The sequence below is a fragment of the Chinchilla lanigera genome, unplaced genomic scaffold (assembly GCF_000276665.1).
Source record: "Chinchilla lanigera isolate Chin_1 unplaced genomic scaffold, ChiLan1.0 scaffold00049, whole genome shotgun sequence".
Taxonomy (NCBI): Eukaryota; Metazoa; Chordata; class Mammalia; order Rodentia; family Chinchillidae; genus Chinchilla; species Chinchilla lanigera.
In genome coordinates this window covers 14,888,375-14,901,792 of record NW_004955450.1, presented here as the reverse complement: position 1 = coordinate 14,901,792, position 13,418 = coordinate 14,888,375, and the positions used below count along the sequence as shown (strand labels likewise).

General features: G+C 42.4%; 1 protein-coding gene across 1 annotated transcript in view; it reads left to right on the top strand.

The window, feature by feature from the left end:
* The window catches only part of Foxb1 (forkhead box B1), a 35,050-nt gene that overhangs the window by 1,198 nt on the left and 20,434 nt on the right, over positions 1-13,418 (top strand). The window contains exon 2 of the mRNA XM_005393895.1: positions 8,201-8,341. Within this exon, the coding sequence (XP_005393952.1) occupies positions 8,201-8,341 (141 nt within the window). The remainder of the gene's footprint in view (positions 1-8,200; positions 8,342-13,418) is intronic.

Below are 13,418 nucleotides of genomic sequence, written 5' to 3'. Positions count from 1 at the left end.
CCCGCCCTCGTCCAGAACTTTGCGTTGTTGCTGTTGTTTTGCGTGCGACCCAAGGAGACAAAATTCAAACTCGCCCGAGGCGCACGGGGGCGTCTGTGCCCCCACAACCCGGAAAGCAGGGGCGACCCGAGCCCGCCGCCCTCCTCCGCGCAGGGGGACCCTGGCCCGGCCGCGCGCGGAGCTCCGGCCTCCGCCGACTGAGCCCCGGAGGAACTGCCCAGGGCGCCCCCGGCACGGCGCCCCCGAGGTCGGGGAAGCGGGGCCTCGGTCTTCCCACCCCCGCGGCTCGGCTGCCCAGCTCCCGGGCTTGGGGGCCAGAGCTCCTCTGTTGTTTTGTTGTGGGTTTTGTTTTCTGCCTTAGGCTCCGGGCGTGCGGGTTAGGAGAGCTGCTACCCTGAGAAGGGGACCTTGGTCCTCATCAGGAGCAAAATAAAACTAAAAGTAACCTTGTATTGTTTACAGAGCGCCCGGTACGATGTAAACACTGAACTTGACTCTGTCTCGGTAGGCGGGCGAGCGGGCAAAGCCCACTTTACAAGTACCTGTTGTAATGTGAATGTTTACTCTTCATTTCTGGCCAGGTTGAAGGGAGGGGAGGGGGGATGGGAAAGTTAATTGGAATGTTCACTTTCTTATGACTTAGAGACTTTCTTAGCTATTTATTTTATGAAGAAAGAAAAAGAAAAAAAGAAGGAAAGAAGAAAGAAAGATGAAATAAGCCCAAACCAACAAAGTACCAAGGGCAAGCCTGAAGTGTTCAGATAAACCGACTGGTAACAGGAAGAGGGTGTCAACAGATAGTTCCCCTGGACAAGTCTTTCTGTTTGTTGAAAGAACTTTTCCACCAAGCTAAAAGGGCTGCAAAGAGTTGTAAATAGTTGTGAATAGGAATGGTTAGACACTGTGTAAAACGCACTTTTGTTTGCTATATTCCTTTAGACTCTTAGGTAATTTGCTGGAAAACAAACTGTTGTTCTGGTGTGACCTGCTTAAGTTAAAAAAAAATTTGTAGTTACCATCGAAGCTGTAAAAATTTTACCTTTCATTTTTCTCCCTTCCTGTACCGAATTAGCATGGCATTTTAAATATTGATGTTCCTGTTCCCCAGCATGCCTGTTTCAAGACAAAGAGTTTTAAAAAGGTGTCTACATTAAATTATGACCTAGTCTAAATAATATTTTCTCATTAAAATATGTAAATTCAAATTTTAGTTTTGTGTGTTTTTGAAGAGTTGCTGCAGACATCAAGTTTACAAAAGATGGCTGGAGCGTTTCCCTAAGTACGCCTTCTGCAATATGAGTACTTTTCCTTTTTTGTATCGTATTGTGAGGAGTCCAACCTCTTCGTGTGTGTCCTTGCAGAATGTGAGAGAAGTTATTCAAATGGGCTCTTGAACATATTTATGTATAGGGAAAGAGGAAGCAAAGTATTTCTATTATAAATCGGATGCACAGGTGTAGTGTTCAAAAGCTGTTATTGAAAAAATATAGGACTTTATATGTATTTTTGTCTATCTTAAAATATACATATTATGAAATATGCAGCACTTATATAAGGTTCGCGTAGAAATCAGGTAGATGGAGATTTAAAAAGTAAAAACAGCCTTGCTTACTCAATACTTATATTCTGGTGCATCTTCTTTGGATTGAAAATTTATTTTCTTGGTCCTTGAAATGACTGCAGTTGTTGAAATTTTCCTTTTCAAGAAACTGCCTAATGGTTCACCTTACATGCCAAGAAACCTTCTCACTTTGAATGGGACTGATTTCTTGCACTCCTTCATGTGTGAAAATAATACTTGTTTAATTTATTCTGAACTCAAATGAAGTTTATTTAAATGCCTGGCTGTAAGTACTTGCTTCTCTTCAGATTTTTTTTTTGCAGAGAATTAAAATGTGCCAAGAATTTATGGTTCAAGACTAAGTGACACTTTATTGAAGGGGTCACAGGATTTCCAGAGTGAGGTGTGTATTCAGCTAATGAAGTTACAAGACAAAGAGAAACTTATATGGGGATTAACACCTTACTGTGTAAAATGATTAAACAAGGGACCCTTGTGCTACACGGAGGAGGCCGAGTAGAAAGCGTGATCGATTCACTGCGTAAGGAGAATCCTTAGCACCTGTGACTGTTAGAGTTAGTGGGTTACCTGGAAAACAATTTAGGATTAATGCACAGGGTAATTAATCCATTGTGACCACTTGTTTTTAAAGGAAGGATCCCACACACAGCCAAAAGGGGAAAATAAATAAATCATTGGACTGATTAAAATGCAGGAAGCTTCTAAAGCTCCTCAGACAGGGGACAAATAAACTCATTCATCAAGCCCAATTCACAATTATATCAACAAGATCGGCCAAAGAAAGCCTGAAAAACTTAGCCACCCTGGGTCAGGAAACTCTTGAAACTTAGTTCTCAACAAGAAATAATCTACATTTTTAAAAAGTGAATCCATTGTCACAGTTACCTGCAGCATAGAATGAAGACCATCTCTGGACTATTCTAATCTCATCTGACCTAGTAACACTGAGTTTGAGCTGAGAATGAAGGAAGGATAAAGGGCTACCATCGGACTGAGACGTTTCATGAATCATCCCTTTAGATAGTCAGGTAAACTATTCCTCTGCTGATAGGTCCCAGAACTCAGGTGAGTATGTGAACAGAAACACACATCATATACAAAGGCAAATAAGGCATAGTTCCAATTTCTGATTTCTAGCAGAGGAGAAATTTCAACTCAGCCTCTGAAAATACTTTTTTCAGCTGGTAAGTTCGTTGTGGTGTACTGCAGAGAATGAAGTACTGTGAGGTGTTGTGAAGCGTCTTTTCACCACTGCAGGCATCTTTTTCTCAAAGCAAGTTGAGTGAGTAAAGTGAGAAGAAAAATAAAAAAAGAAAACAACCCAAACACAAACTCACTGACACTATTTTGACCTGGCTCAGAAATCCATAGGCAGCCTAAACGCACAACCCCCTACCTAACCCTATCCCGGCCTTCCCCTGCCCTCCAACTTTGAGACTTGTGCCCCTTCTGGCTTAAGTGTCCCGCAGATGAGGAAGTTTATAACTGTGATACCTTCAATGGTTCTCTTTGTCATGTAAAATCTTTTCACCTGGCTCAAGTCCAAAGTCAACACACACAGCTTTAAAGTAAAACCAGAGAAGACAACACAGTGTAGTGAGAAGGTGTGTGTGTGTGTGTGTGTGTGTGTGTGTGTGTGTGTGTGTGTGCACTCATGCCCATATGCGTGCCGGTCAAGATACGGTACATTATTTTCTATTTCATACGTGTGGGCAGTACTATGTTTTTAAATTTACGTTTTGGACTTGGAAGCTTGGTTGGTTTTGCTGTTCCTTCTGTCTTTCCTTCCACATGGTCCTGGATTTAATTGTATTTTAAAACAGTTTTTTCTGTGATTTGAGGAAATGCTTACACAATGGGTGGATTTGGTCACTTTCTGAAGAGGGGAGCTGTAAAACTTCTCACTCTTCCTCCTGGCTGATTTGGGGGCTTTGAGAGGCCTGCGGGCTCAGAAGTGGGCAGCTGGTAGTACATGGTCCTCAGAGGGACTTAAATATGATAGCCGTGAGTTTAATTCCTCTGAATGGATAGGAACACCGAGTGTCCTGGAAGAATGAATCTAGTCTGGTGCTCAAGTAGGGTAAGATTAGGGGAGACGGGGAGAGAAAGATCCAGACTGTCGATTTTGCAAGGCCGATACCAGGTTAGGGAGAGAGGGGGTACAGAGTGGAAGGTGCAGGAATGGTTTCTGCTATTACAACCCAGAACTCTTTTTGTCACAGATATCCGGTTAAGAACCCGAAAAACTTGGGATCTGTTCTTAAATTCTTAATATAAATTTGGATTCATTTTCTTTTTCTTCTAAAAGGCACGTATGCACGGAGACACCCAAACAAAAACAAAACAAAAACAATCCAACCCACCGGCTGCGAAGCCTCAAAGGGGCTGCGTTTGTTGCCTTTAAACTAACAACAAATTATCTAATTAATATGTTTCAATTACAGCATGAAAGGGACCGCCCCTGGACCGCCCGCCGAGGGGCATAATAGCCCCAGAGCCCACTCTAGGAATTTACAATAACTTCACATCTGTTTCTTTATTTCCTACTTTTTGAGCCTAAAACTTCTCTCAAAATCACTTCGAGTCATGGCCTGAGTTATGAAATATGTCCCAGTGTTACAGGGGGACGCGGCTTCGTCCACGGATGCTTCATTTGCGAGCAAAAAAGTGAAAGCCCGTTGAAGAGCATTAAACAAATATATTAGAATTCTGTCACTTTATGCAATTGAGTAGATCAAATGAAGGGTCCAGGCCACTTCATTCACTCTCATTCACTCGAATAGAAAATGCAAAGAATAGCAACCCGAGACTGGGCCACCGATGTAGATTTAGCTCCTTTTTACTGGGAGACAAAAAGGCCGAGTCTTCACAAACACATTGCTGACTCGGGGACTAGGAAACCAGCATTGGAACCCCTTTGGAATTTAAATTCATTTTATCTTCCTCTCTCTTTGCAGGGATCTGTTTGCACTACAGTGCAAGATGCAGGCATCCCCTGGCTTCTGAAAAGGGGGGGGAGGGGAGAGAGTGGGGGGCGGGTAGCATGGGCCTTGGGATTCCCAAGGAACTCTTGTGATTAATGAACACGCAGGTCTGACATAATAGGTTTGATTTAAGCAAATCTTCATCTACAACGATATAAACATGATCACATTACACACATCTCCCAGTCTCCTGCTCTGTGCTGGCCTGGATTACACACCCAGCTTGTTTTCCAAGAGTAGAATCACAACTGTGATTCTACTGACATTTCAGTGCATCACAGCAGTCCTGAAAGCTGAGCTTCCAACATCACCTGCCCTGTCTCTCGTAGTCTCTCTCTGTCTCTCGCCAGTCTGAGCTTCTCTGTCTCTTACACATCTCTGCACTCTGCTAGCTATGCGTCTGAGCAGGGTGATGGTTAGACAGATTGTGTTAAAACCAGGAGAGAAGACACTCTCTGATTAGATTCCAGCCCACGGGCCATGGGCCACTTGCCTGCTTAAAAAATGTTATAAATGAAAAAAATAAAAACAAAATAAGGCTTGTTGTTTACTATATTATTTATCCTACATGTGGCCCAAGCCAATTGTTCACTCAGTGAGGCTCAGGCAAGCTACAAGTTGGGACACCCATGGGTTGGTGTCCCTATTCCAAGTCAGAATTCTTCTACATTTTCATTTTCCGTCCTGAGGGAGATCAAGCCACCTACCTTAGGGTGACTGAGACAATCTTGTGGGGATTCTTTCCGTTCTACATCTTCCACTGTCACACTTGGTGAACTTCATAAACTTTTATGTGTCCATAGCTTAGAGAGCTTACCACAACTAGTAGAGTTGCTGCTAGAGACCGAGCAGGAAAAAATGAGAAGGAAATGTCTTAGCTTCTGAGGTGTGTTTGGAGAGGAATGAATGAATTTTTTCTTCAAACTTGAAATATGAGTGAGATCTACTCTGAATGAGAAGGTGGTAGAAAGCTGCCCTGCTACCTTTTAAATTTTTGTCTTGTACCACTTCTCAAGAACATTGGGACTTTCTAACATTGTAAATTTTATTTTTAAAATTTTTAAGGTCATATTTATGATCTTGATTTAATTCTTGGGATTGGTGCCTGGAGGTGGGAATGGGAAGTGGGAAGAGGAGGAGTTCAGACCTCCAGATTTAAAAAAAAAAAATGTTGAAGGAAGAGTTGTTGGTTTTATAACCAGAAGCTATCAAAGCCACGGGAACTAATAATCAACCAATCAGAAATTATCCATGAAAAATTGCAGTTGTCTAAATAAAATCTTTCTTGTAAGAGTTTCCTTCCAGGACATCAGAAATATCTGGACAAAAGGTTCCTCTTTGGGACAGCCTCCTTTTGCTCCTGTCTGCAAATAACTGATGTCGAATCAGTTGCTTTTGAAGGAACAAGCTCTCAGAGCATTAATTAGGGCAGATTAAGCTCACAGATAAAAAGCATTCTTTAAATATCTGTTGTTTGGAGACATTGTGATTTTAATTCACGCTCTGCAGCCTGTATATTTTTATTTACTCAGTTAATTTCTTCTCCAGAGTATTTCCTCCAGGCTTACCAAGGTATACAGTACAGAAAGAGTTGTTGGTTTGCAGAAATAGTTGTTTCCCAATTCTGCTTTGGCTACAGATTGCTCTCTTCTTCAGGAAATAGAATGTATTTGTCTGATGATTCTAGCACATACTAGCAAAAAAAAAAAAAAACAGAACAAAAAAGCAGTTCAAAATGGTATCTTAATTTTGTGCCACTTAGAAGAAGCTTAGTATTTATTCAATAGTATCTAGAGTGTTTCACATTAATTAGGGCAGCTCCTTGGAGAGACATTATAGCCAAGCATGTTTTCACACAACAGAAAAACTCCAAGCATCTGAGCTCCCTGCTAGACCTGCCTGCTACTGGGAGAGCAGAGCTGCATACCTCCTGGAAATACCAACAGCACATATCTTACTTACTACATACATGTGATAGACCATGGGTCTGTGACAGCAATAAAATAATCATCGACAAGTTTCACGTCACTCATGATGGTCATGTCAGTTACCGGAAAAAAAATCATATTCTGTCTCAAGATTTCTAGCACGATTTCATATTGGAGACAAGATAACAAACGTAAACCCGTTGCTCCCAACCTCAGTGGAGTACTCAGAATGAGTTAAATATTTCCGTGACTGCCTAGAAGGCGGTAGCAGCTTTCAAATTTTTGTGCTGTGTTTTGTCAGAGAGGGACAGGGCAGGGGAGAGACCGGGAGGAAAACAAGGAATGTTCCTGGGTCTCAGAGTGTCTCGGTCATGACTGTACAGTAATTCCTGATTCCTGTCCCTATCACATAAAAACAATTTGATAACAGGGTGGGAGTGCTGGCAATAGTCCTGTGGGTTTAGCTTAAGCAAAAATTCTATTCTTAAAAAAAAAACAAACAACAACAACCAAGTAACAACATTCTATTCTTCAGTTCCAGGTGTCAGTGAATGACAATGTTGACCAGACTTGGTTTCTGCTCTGAGTGTAAGAGTGAAACATATGAATGCATTTAAATTTACTTCTGGATGGTACTGGCTTTCATGAAAGGAGAACCCTCCTATAAAACAAGAAAATGAAAATGATTAACTTTGACATTGAAATATAAACAACAATTTGATTAACTATACTGTTAATTATTCTTCACTGTGTAGCCAAATGTTATCTATTCTTAAAAATGACAGACGCTGGAGCTGGAGCTCAGTGGTAGCGTGGTTGCCTAGCATTCATGAGGTCCTAGGTTCAAGCCCCAGCCCCACTCACACACAAAATAGTGCTACACAGATTATTAAATCATCATATAAAATACTTACTGGAATTTCACTGCAGAAGTTTACAATGATTTCTAGCTGGTTTTCTTCTATTTTATACAGAAATATAGTTTCACTGTGAAAGCGCTGTAGGAAATTTTCTACATTTTCCCTGTGCTTAATTAAACTCATCCTCTTTCCAGTGTTTCCATGGTTATTAGTATAACCCATTTTTACTTCTTGCATTTCCGCATTGCTCCAGCATTATAGCCTAAGTATTTTCTTAGGCAGCTATGTAGTTTTTATAACCATTGATTTTAATAGTTGTATAATATACCACAGGGACTTCTTTTAGGATGAATGAATTGGGACCTTGAGGATGTTTTTGGGTTTTGTTTGTTTGAAATTTTTTGCTGATACAAAGACTATTGCAGTGAACATCTTTTGTTTTTTTTTTTGGTTTTGTTTTTCTCTGGTACCAGGAATCAAATTCACGACCTTGCACTTGCCAGGCATGTGCTGTGCTGCTGAACTAAATCCCCAGCCCCGCAGTGAACATCTTTTATACCTAACTAAACTCTATTTCCAGTGATGCAAAATACCTTAACTTCAGTATACTGAGTTTCCAACAGCTTCTAGCAAATTCAATCGTGTAATTTAATTTAGGAGTTCAGCTTTAGGTCGTATGTTTCCATTCCTCTCTGTCCTGTGACCAAGAGCACTTTTGCCTTGACTTCAAATCATACATACATTGAACGTTAGAGTTGGAAAGATCCCGAGAGACTGCAGGTGAACCGATTCCTCTACTTCACGCCCTTCACTGAGCCCCTCTGATGTGTTCTTTTTCTGTATCAGAGCACCAGGCTGGGGTCGGAAAGGGAAACGGAAGCGCAGCGCTATCACACACGCCAGACGAACGTGACTAAAACCAAAGAAGTCAGGAGAATATTGCAGTTGTTGGAAGGATGGTTTTCAGTGACGAGGGCACCTGACAGTGTAAGACAGCTCGTCAGCTTTGCATCTGACACCACTCTTAAGCAGAGGCAGGGTCCTGGGCATTTTGCTAAACTAGGGAAAATGGTCATTGGTCAGTCTCAGATCGCAGGAAAAGCCATTTCCCTTTAAGTCGCTGATATCTTTCCCCAACCTGAAAACCAATGGATAGACTGTCCATGCTGAAAAGCTCAGGCCACTGCTGGTGAGGGCTGTTCTACTTCTTCAGCTGCTTGGAGGCGGCTGATTCCCAAGGTGGGAGACTGGGGATGGGATGGCAAAGAAGGAAAGGAATCTGAGCTTGGAGACCCTGAGTCCTTATTGTAAGGTTCCACTTAGAGCTTCTTTGAATGACAACCTTTTTGTCTGACTTCCCCACTCCAGATTCTTGATATCTTCTTTGTTTTTAGTAAAGTGGCTTCACCATGTATGAGTTCGGAACAGACCTAGACAGAGGAACAGGTGCATTCATCGCCCACCCCAGGAAAGCAGTGTAACTGGTGGCTAAGATTCAAATAAACCACCCTCTTGACTTGGAATCACTGTTTCTTAATGGTGGGAAAAAAATCACATAACCAAAGTACTTTGTCCCCAACTACTTTTCATAGTGTCCCGACTAGTCCAACCACCACCCCTGAAATGGTCTCTAGCTCCACCTTGGCTCGCGTAGCACAGAGGAAAGATGTAAGCAGAGCAGGGAGAGGAAGATGAGGGGGAAAGAAGAAGCTAGATAAAAGGTCTCTGCAGTGTGGTCCTTTATATCACACTTCCTATTTCACCACACATCCTCCTCATTCACTTCGAGCCGGTATGACTCAACCCAGCTCAACAAATATCATGAGTATCATCTGCCACACACATCAGAAACAAGGCCTTCCAAGGAAATATTTTGATCTGAAGACCTAAATCGGAGTCTCCGCTTTATTATGTTAGCTAAATGAGTCAAAGCAGGTTTGTCTGGCACTGAGTTACCCATGGCTTATATGGGAAGATCATGGTTTCTCCAAAGCTTATCTCAACGATCAAGCAGAGCACTGTTGATTAAAATGCATCGAAAGATCATGCAAAGTTATATTACTATTACTGTTTGAGACGGAGAAGTAGAACACTAGCAACAGCTATCAGAGACTCTCTTGTCAGAGTGGAATTTAGTGTTAAGCTCTCAGATAGGTTGTGAATTAGCCAAGAGAGGCCATATTTTTCTATTGTTTATTTGTTTGTTTATAATGGGGATTGAACTACACCTCCACCCCTTTTTATTTATTTATTTTGGGGCAGAATCTCCCTAAGTTCCCCAGGCCTGCCATTGATTTGTTTTGCTTTGTTTTTTGTCTTTTTGAGACAGGGTCTCACAAGGCGGTTCAGACTGGCCTTGAGCTCACTGTGTAGCCCAGGCTGGTCTCGAACTCACAACGATCCTCCAGCCTCAGCCTCCTGAGTGCTGGGATTACAAGCGTGCGCCACCACGCCCGGCCAGGCCTGCCATTGAATGTGTGATCTTCCTGCCTCAGCCTTCTGAATAGCTGGGATTACAGGAATGCACCACCACATCCAGGTTGTTGTTTATTTTTTAACTCCTGGGTTTTCACTCCTGGCTCTTCTGTTCTCACCTGCATGACACAGGTAACTTGGTAGCAAAGGGGAAAAAGTTAGGAGGAAACTCCAAAGTGGGCCCTTCACGGATTCTAAGATACAGTGTCGACCAGCTGGTATTAAGACTGCTGAAAAGAAGCAACAGGAAACAGTGCGGCCGCCAAGCACACAAACATAATCCAAAGAACACACCCAGCAGGCTTTGGGTTGTCTTCTCCTGCCAGCTCTTCGGAACTGACCAGCTTCCCCTCTCCCCACCCACACCCAGCCCAGGAAGGCTGCTGGCTACTACCTGAAGTCCTTCCTGCTTCAGAAAAGGGGACAAAGTCTAGTAGCACTTCCAGTGTGACAGAGACTCTTCAAAGCTCGCTAAAAGTATTAACTCATTTAATCCTTTTAACAATTTTATGCAGCATGTGCTTCAGTTGGGGATATTGAGGGCTAGGGACTTTTAACTAGCTTGTCAAAGGTTACCTAGACAGGAAGTGGTATCAGTGCCTGGTGGTTTCCCAATAAAAGTCAGTTTAATATCAGGATAATTTTATTAACGGAAGGAAGCAGCCCCCATGGTTTTTCAGACACAAGAGCCACGGCAAGCTCCTTACCATCTGTGGAAAGAGTGATGATACCACCTTTCATCTTTAGAAAAACAATGCCGGGGCTGGGGATTTAGCTCAGTGGCACAGCGCCTGCCTGGCAAGCGCGAGGTCATGAGTTCGATTCCCGCTACCGGGAAAAAGCCAAAAGAAAAAAAAAAAGAAAAACAATGTCACCTGCCGCTGCCAGTGTACTCATTCTTTATTTCTTCTCTTGCCTACCCTAGCCTGATGTGAGTTGTAATTCACTAAACAGCATTTTATTCCAACCTGTCTTCTATCTAACTTCTGTGTACAACGGGGGCTGGGTTCAACAGAACCAAACCCCTCTTTCAGTATTCAGCAGTTTTCAATCTTTGATCTCAGATCATAAACCAAAAAAACAAAACAAAACAAAAATCAAACAGTGGCATATCCACCCATCAAAAAATTGACCTATATTCAAGCACCACATACAATTAACTCAAATGTTCCAAGATTGAGGGCAGTTAATATAAAAACGCAGCAAGGGGCCTTCTCTTAATGTCCAATTTATTCCGTGCTGCTAAAGCATGTTTGGAGGCTCCTGTCTTTTTGCCATCTAAGTCCTAGGAGGCTGACGTTGGTGCACTTCTCTAAGTGTCCGTGTGGGGCGTGTGGTGTGTCCGTGTGCTTTGGATCACAGGCCCCGGCTGCGGCTGACTCCTGAGGAAGTGGCGTTTGTTTCCTACTCAGGTGCGCTGAGGGAGTCGCTCGGGCTTTCCCCGTCAGAGCTGTGCTTTGGTCTGTGTGTTTGGGGTGGATCGTACTGGGAAAGCGTTACCCTGGATTCTTGATCGTCTCACCCTGGTTTGGTGGTTGAACTTGAAGTTTTTGATCTCTTTGCACTGGATACGCTCTGCCGGAGGTCCTAGGGCCGTGGCTCAGTCATTCCTGCCCACTCCACCTCAAGACCGCGGGCCTTTCTTCCCTTATTCTGTTCCATCCCCATAGGATTTCAAACGCCCATCCTTTCAGCCAGTTCCAGCCCAGGGCTCAGTGTCCACGGTCATCTCTTTTCCCTGGGGCTCAGATGACCACAGTGGGACAATGGGAAACGATGCTTTTGTTTTTATTTATTTTTGGAGTGCTGGGGTTTGAACCCAGGGCTTCTCCCCTGCTAAGCATATACTCTACCACTGAGCTATTCCCTGAGCTATGAGAAAATGGTTTTAGATACTCCAGTTTGGTGAAACTTATGTTTTGCCTTCATTTACTAACTTTGTTACAGGAAAAAAAAAAAAAAAAAAAAAGGAAAATAAAACCTGCTACTACTTTGGAGTAGAAGTTTTCCTGATAGTTTCTGCTGCATAATTATTGTGCTGATTTTTAAAAGTGATATGGAGGTAGCTTTGCCCCCAACAACTTGGCGATAACTGGAATTCACGTGCTGTTATAAGCTCACTCCCACCAGCCTCCCTGAATCTGATAAAGGTATCCCATCTTGGAACCAATGAACCTGGCAAAGCAGTAATGTCTTTTTCCTTATTGTTCAAGGCAGCATGAGTGGCCCTAGATGGTATAGACAGCATAGCATAAATCAGCATTGAACTGCCCAACAAGGAGAAGTGGAAGGATGTTCTCACAATTTGTTTTTGGTACCATCTTCTTCTGGAATAGAAATGGCTGCCCTAATGCTCGGGAATTGGATTAAGGTTCTAGAAGAGAAGAGGTTTTAAAGGAGGGTGTTGGGTGAGTCACTGAAGCTCTCAGCTTTAGTTCCTGTGTCGAAAAGCAATGAGACATTTCAGTCGAGGTGATTATTTACCTGTCCTCTCTCAGCTCCAAATTCTCCCTTCTACACCCTTCTCTGTGAAGCCCATTTCCAAAACCCCTGGGCCAGCTGGCTTCCTGTGAGCTCTGCAGCTGGTTAGGTAGAAGGGAAGCTTCACTGAAGGCACCAGGGAGTGGCAACCATGTAGCCAGAGGCAAAGGTTGAGCTGGGTGAGGAGCTGCCTGTGGAGCTTCCCCCAGCTCCAGCGAAAGTGTGGCAGAACCCAGCACTGGCTCCAAGCTTCTTTGAAAGGTTTACATGCTTTCAATTTTAAAGGTAAAAGCATGAACTCTAGGAAACGTGTGTTATTCCTTGATTTCAGAATTAGAGTCAAACAAAGCCAGGTGTGGTGGTGCACACCTGTAATCTCAGCACTCAGGAGGCTGAGGCAGGACTGTTGTTAATTTGAGACCAGCCTGGGCTACAAAGTGAGTTCAAGGCCACCCTGAACTGCATAGCAAGACCCTGTGTCAAAAAAAAAAAAAAGGACCCTATCTCAAAAAAACTAAACAATTAAAATAAATAAAATAAAATAAAATAAAAGAATTAGAGTAAAATGAACAAATAAAAATAACTGAACTTATATGCAAAGTAGAGAGAGATTTTCCTGTGAATGTACAAATGATTGCTTCAGGGAATACCGTTTTTATCTCCTATTCTTATGACTCATGGGTTTTGCAGCATTGAGCTACAACAAGAGTTAGCAAATTTTAGCCCAAATCTAGATGCCACCTGCTTTTGTATAGCCCCTGAACTAAGAATGGTTTTGACATTTCTAAATGCTTGGAAAAAAATCAAAATAATGATAACCACAACACAAAAAAACTATATGAAATTCAAAGTTCAATGCCCAGATGTAAGTGCTATGGGAATTTACATGTATTCATTTACACACTGTCCATCATTTACATGTATGTGGTTCTTTTGTGCTATCTACAAATTGAGTTTTGAAAGAGGACACACAATTGAAAACCTAAGAGATTTATTACTTGGATCTTATTTGAAGATATTGGCAAAGAAAAATATTTGCCAATATCTGAGCTAAAAATGTGGAATATGAATTAGCATGTAATAAATTGTCGTACCTATGTTTATTAGG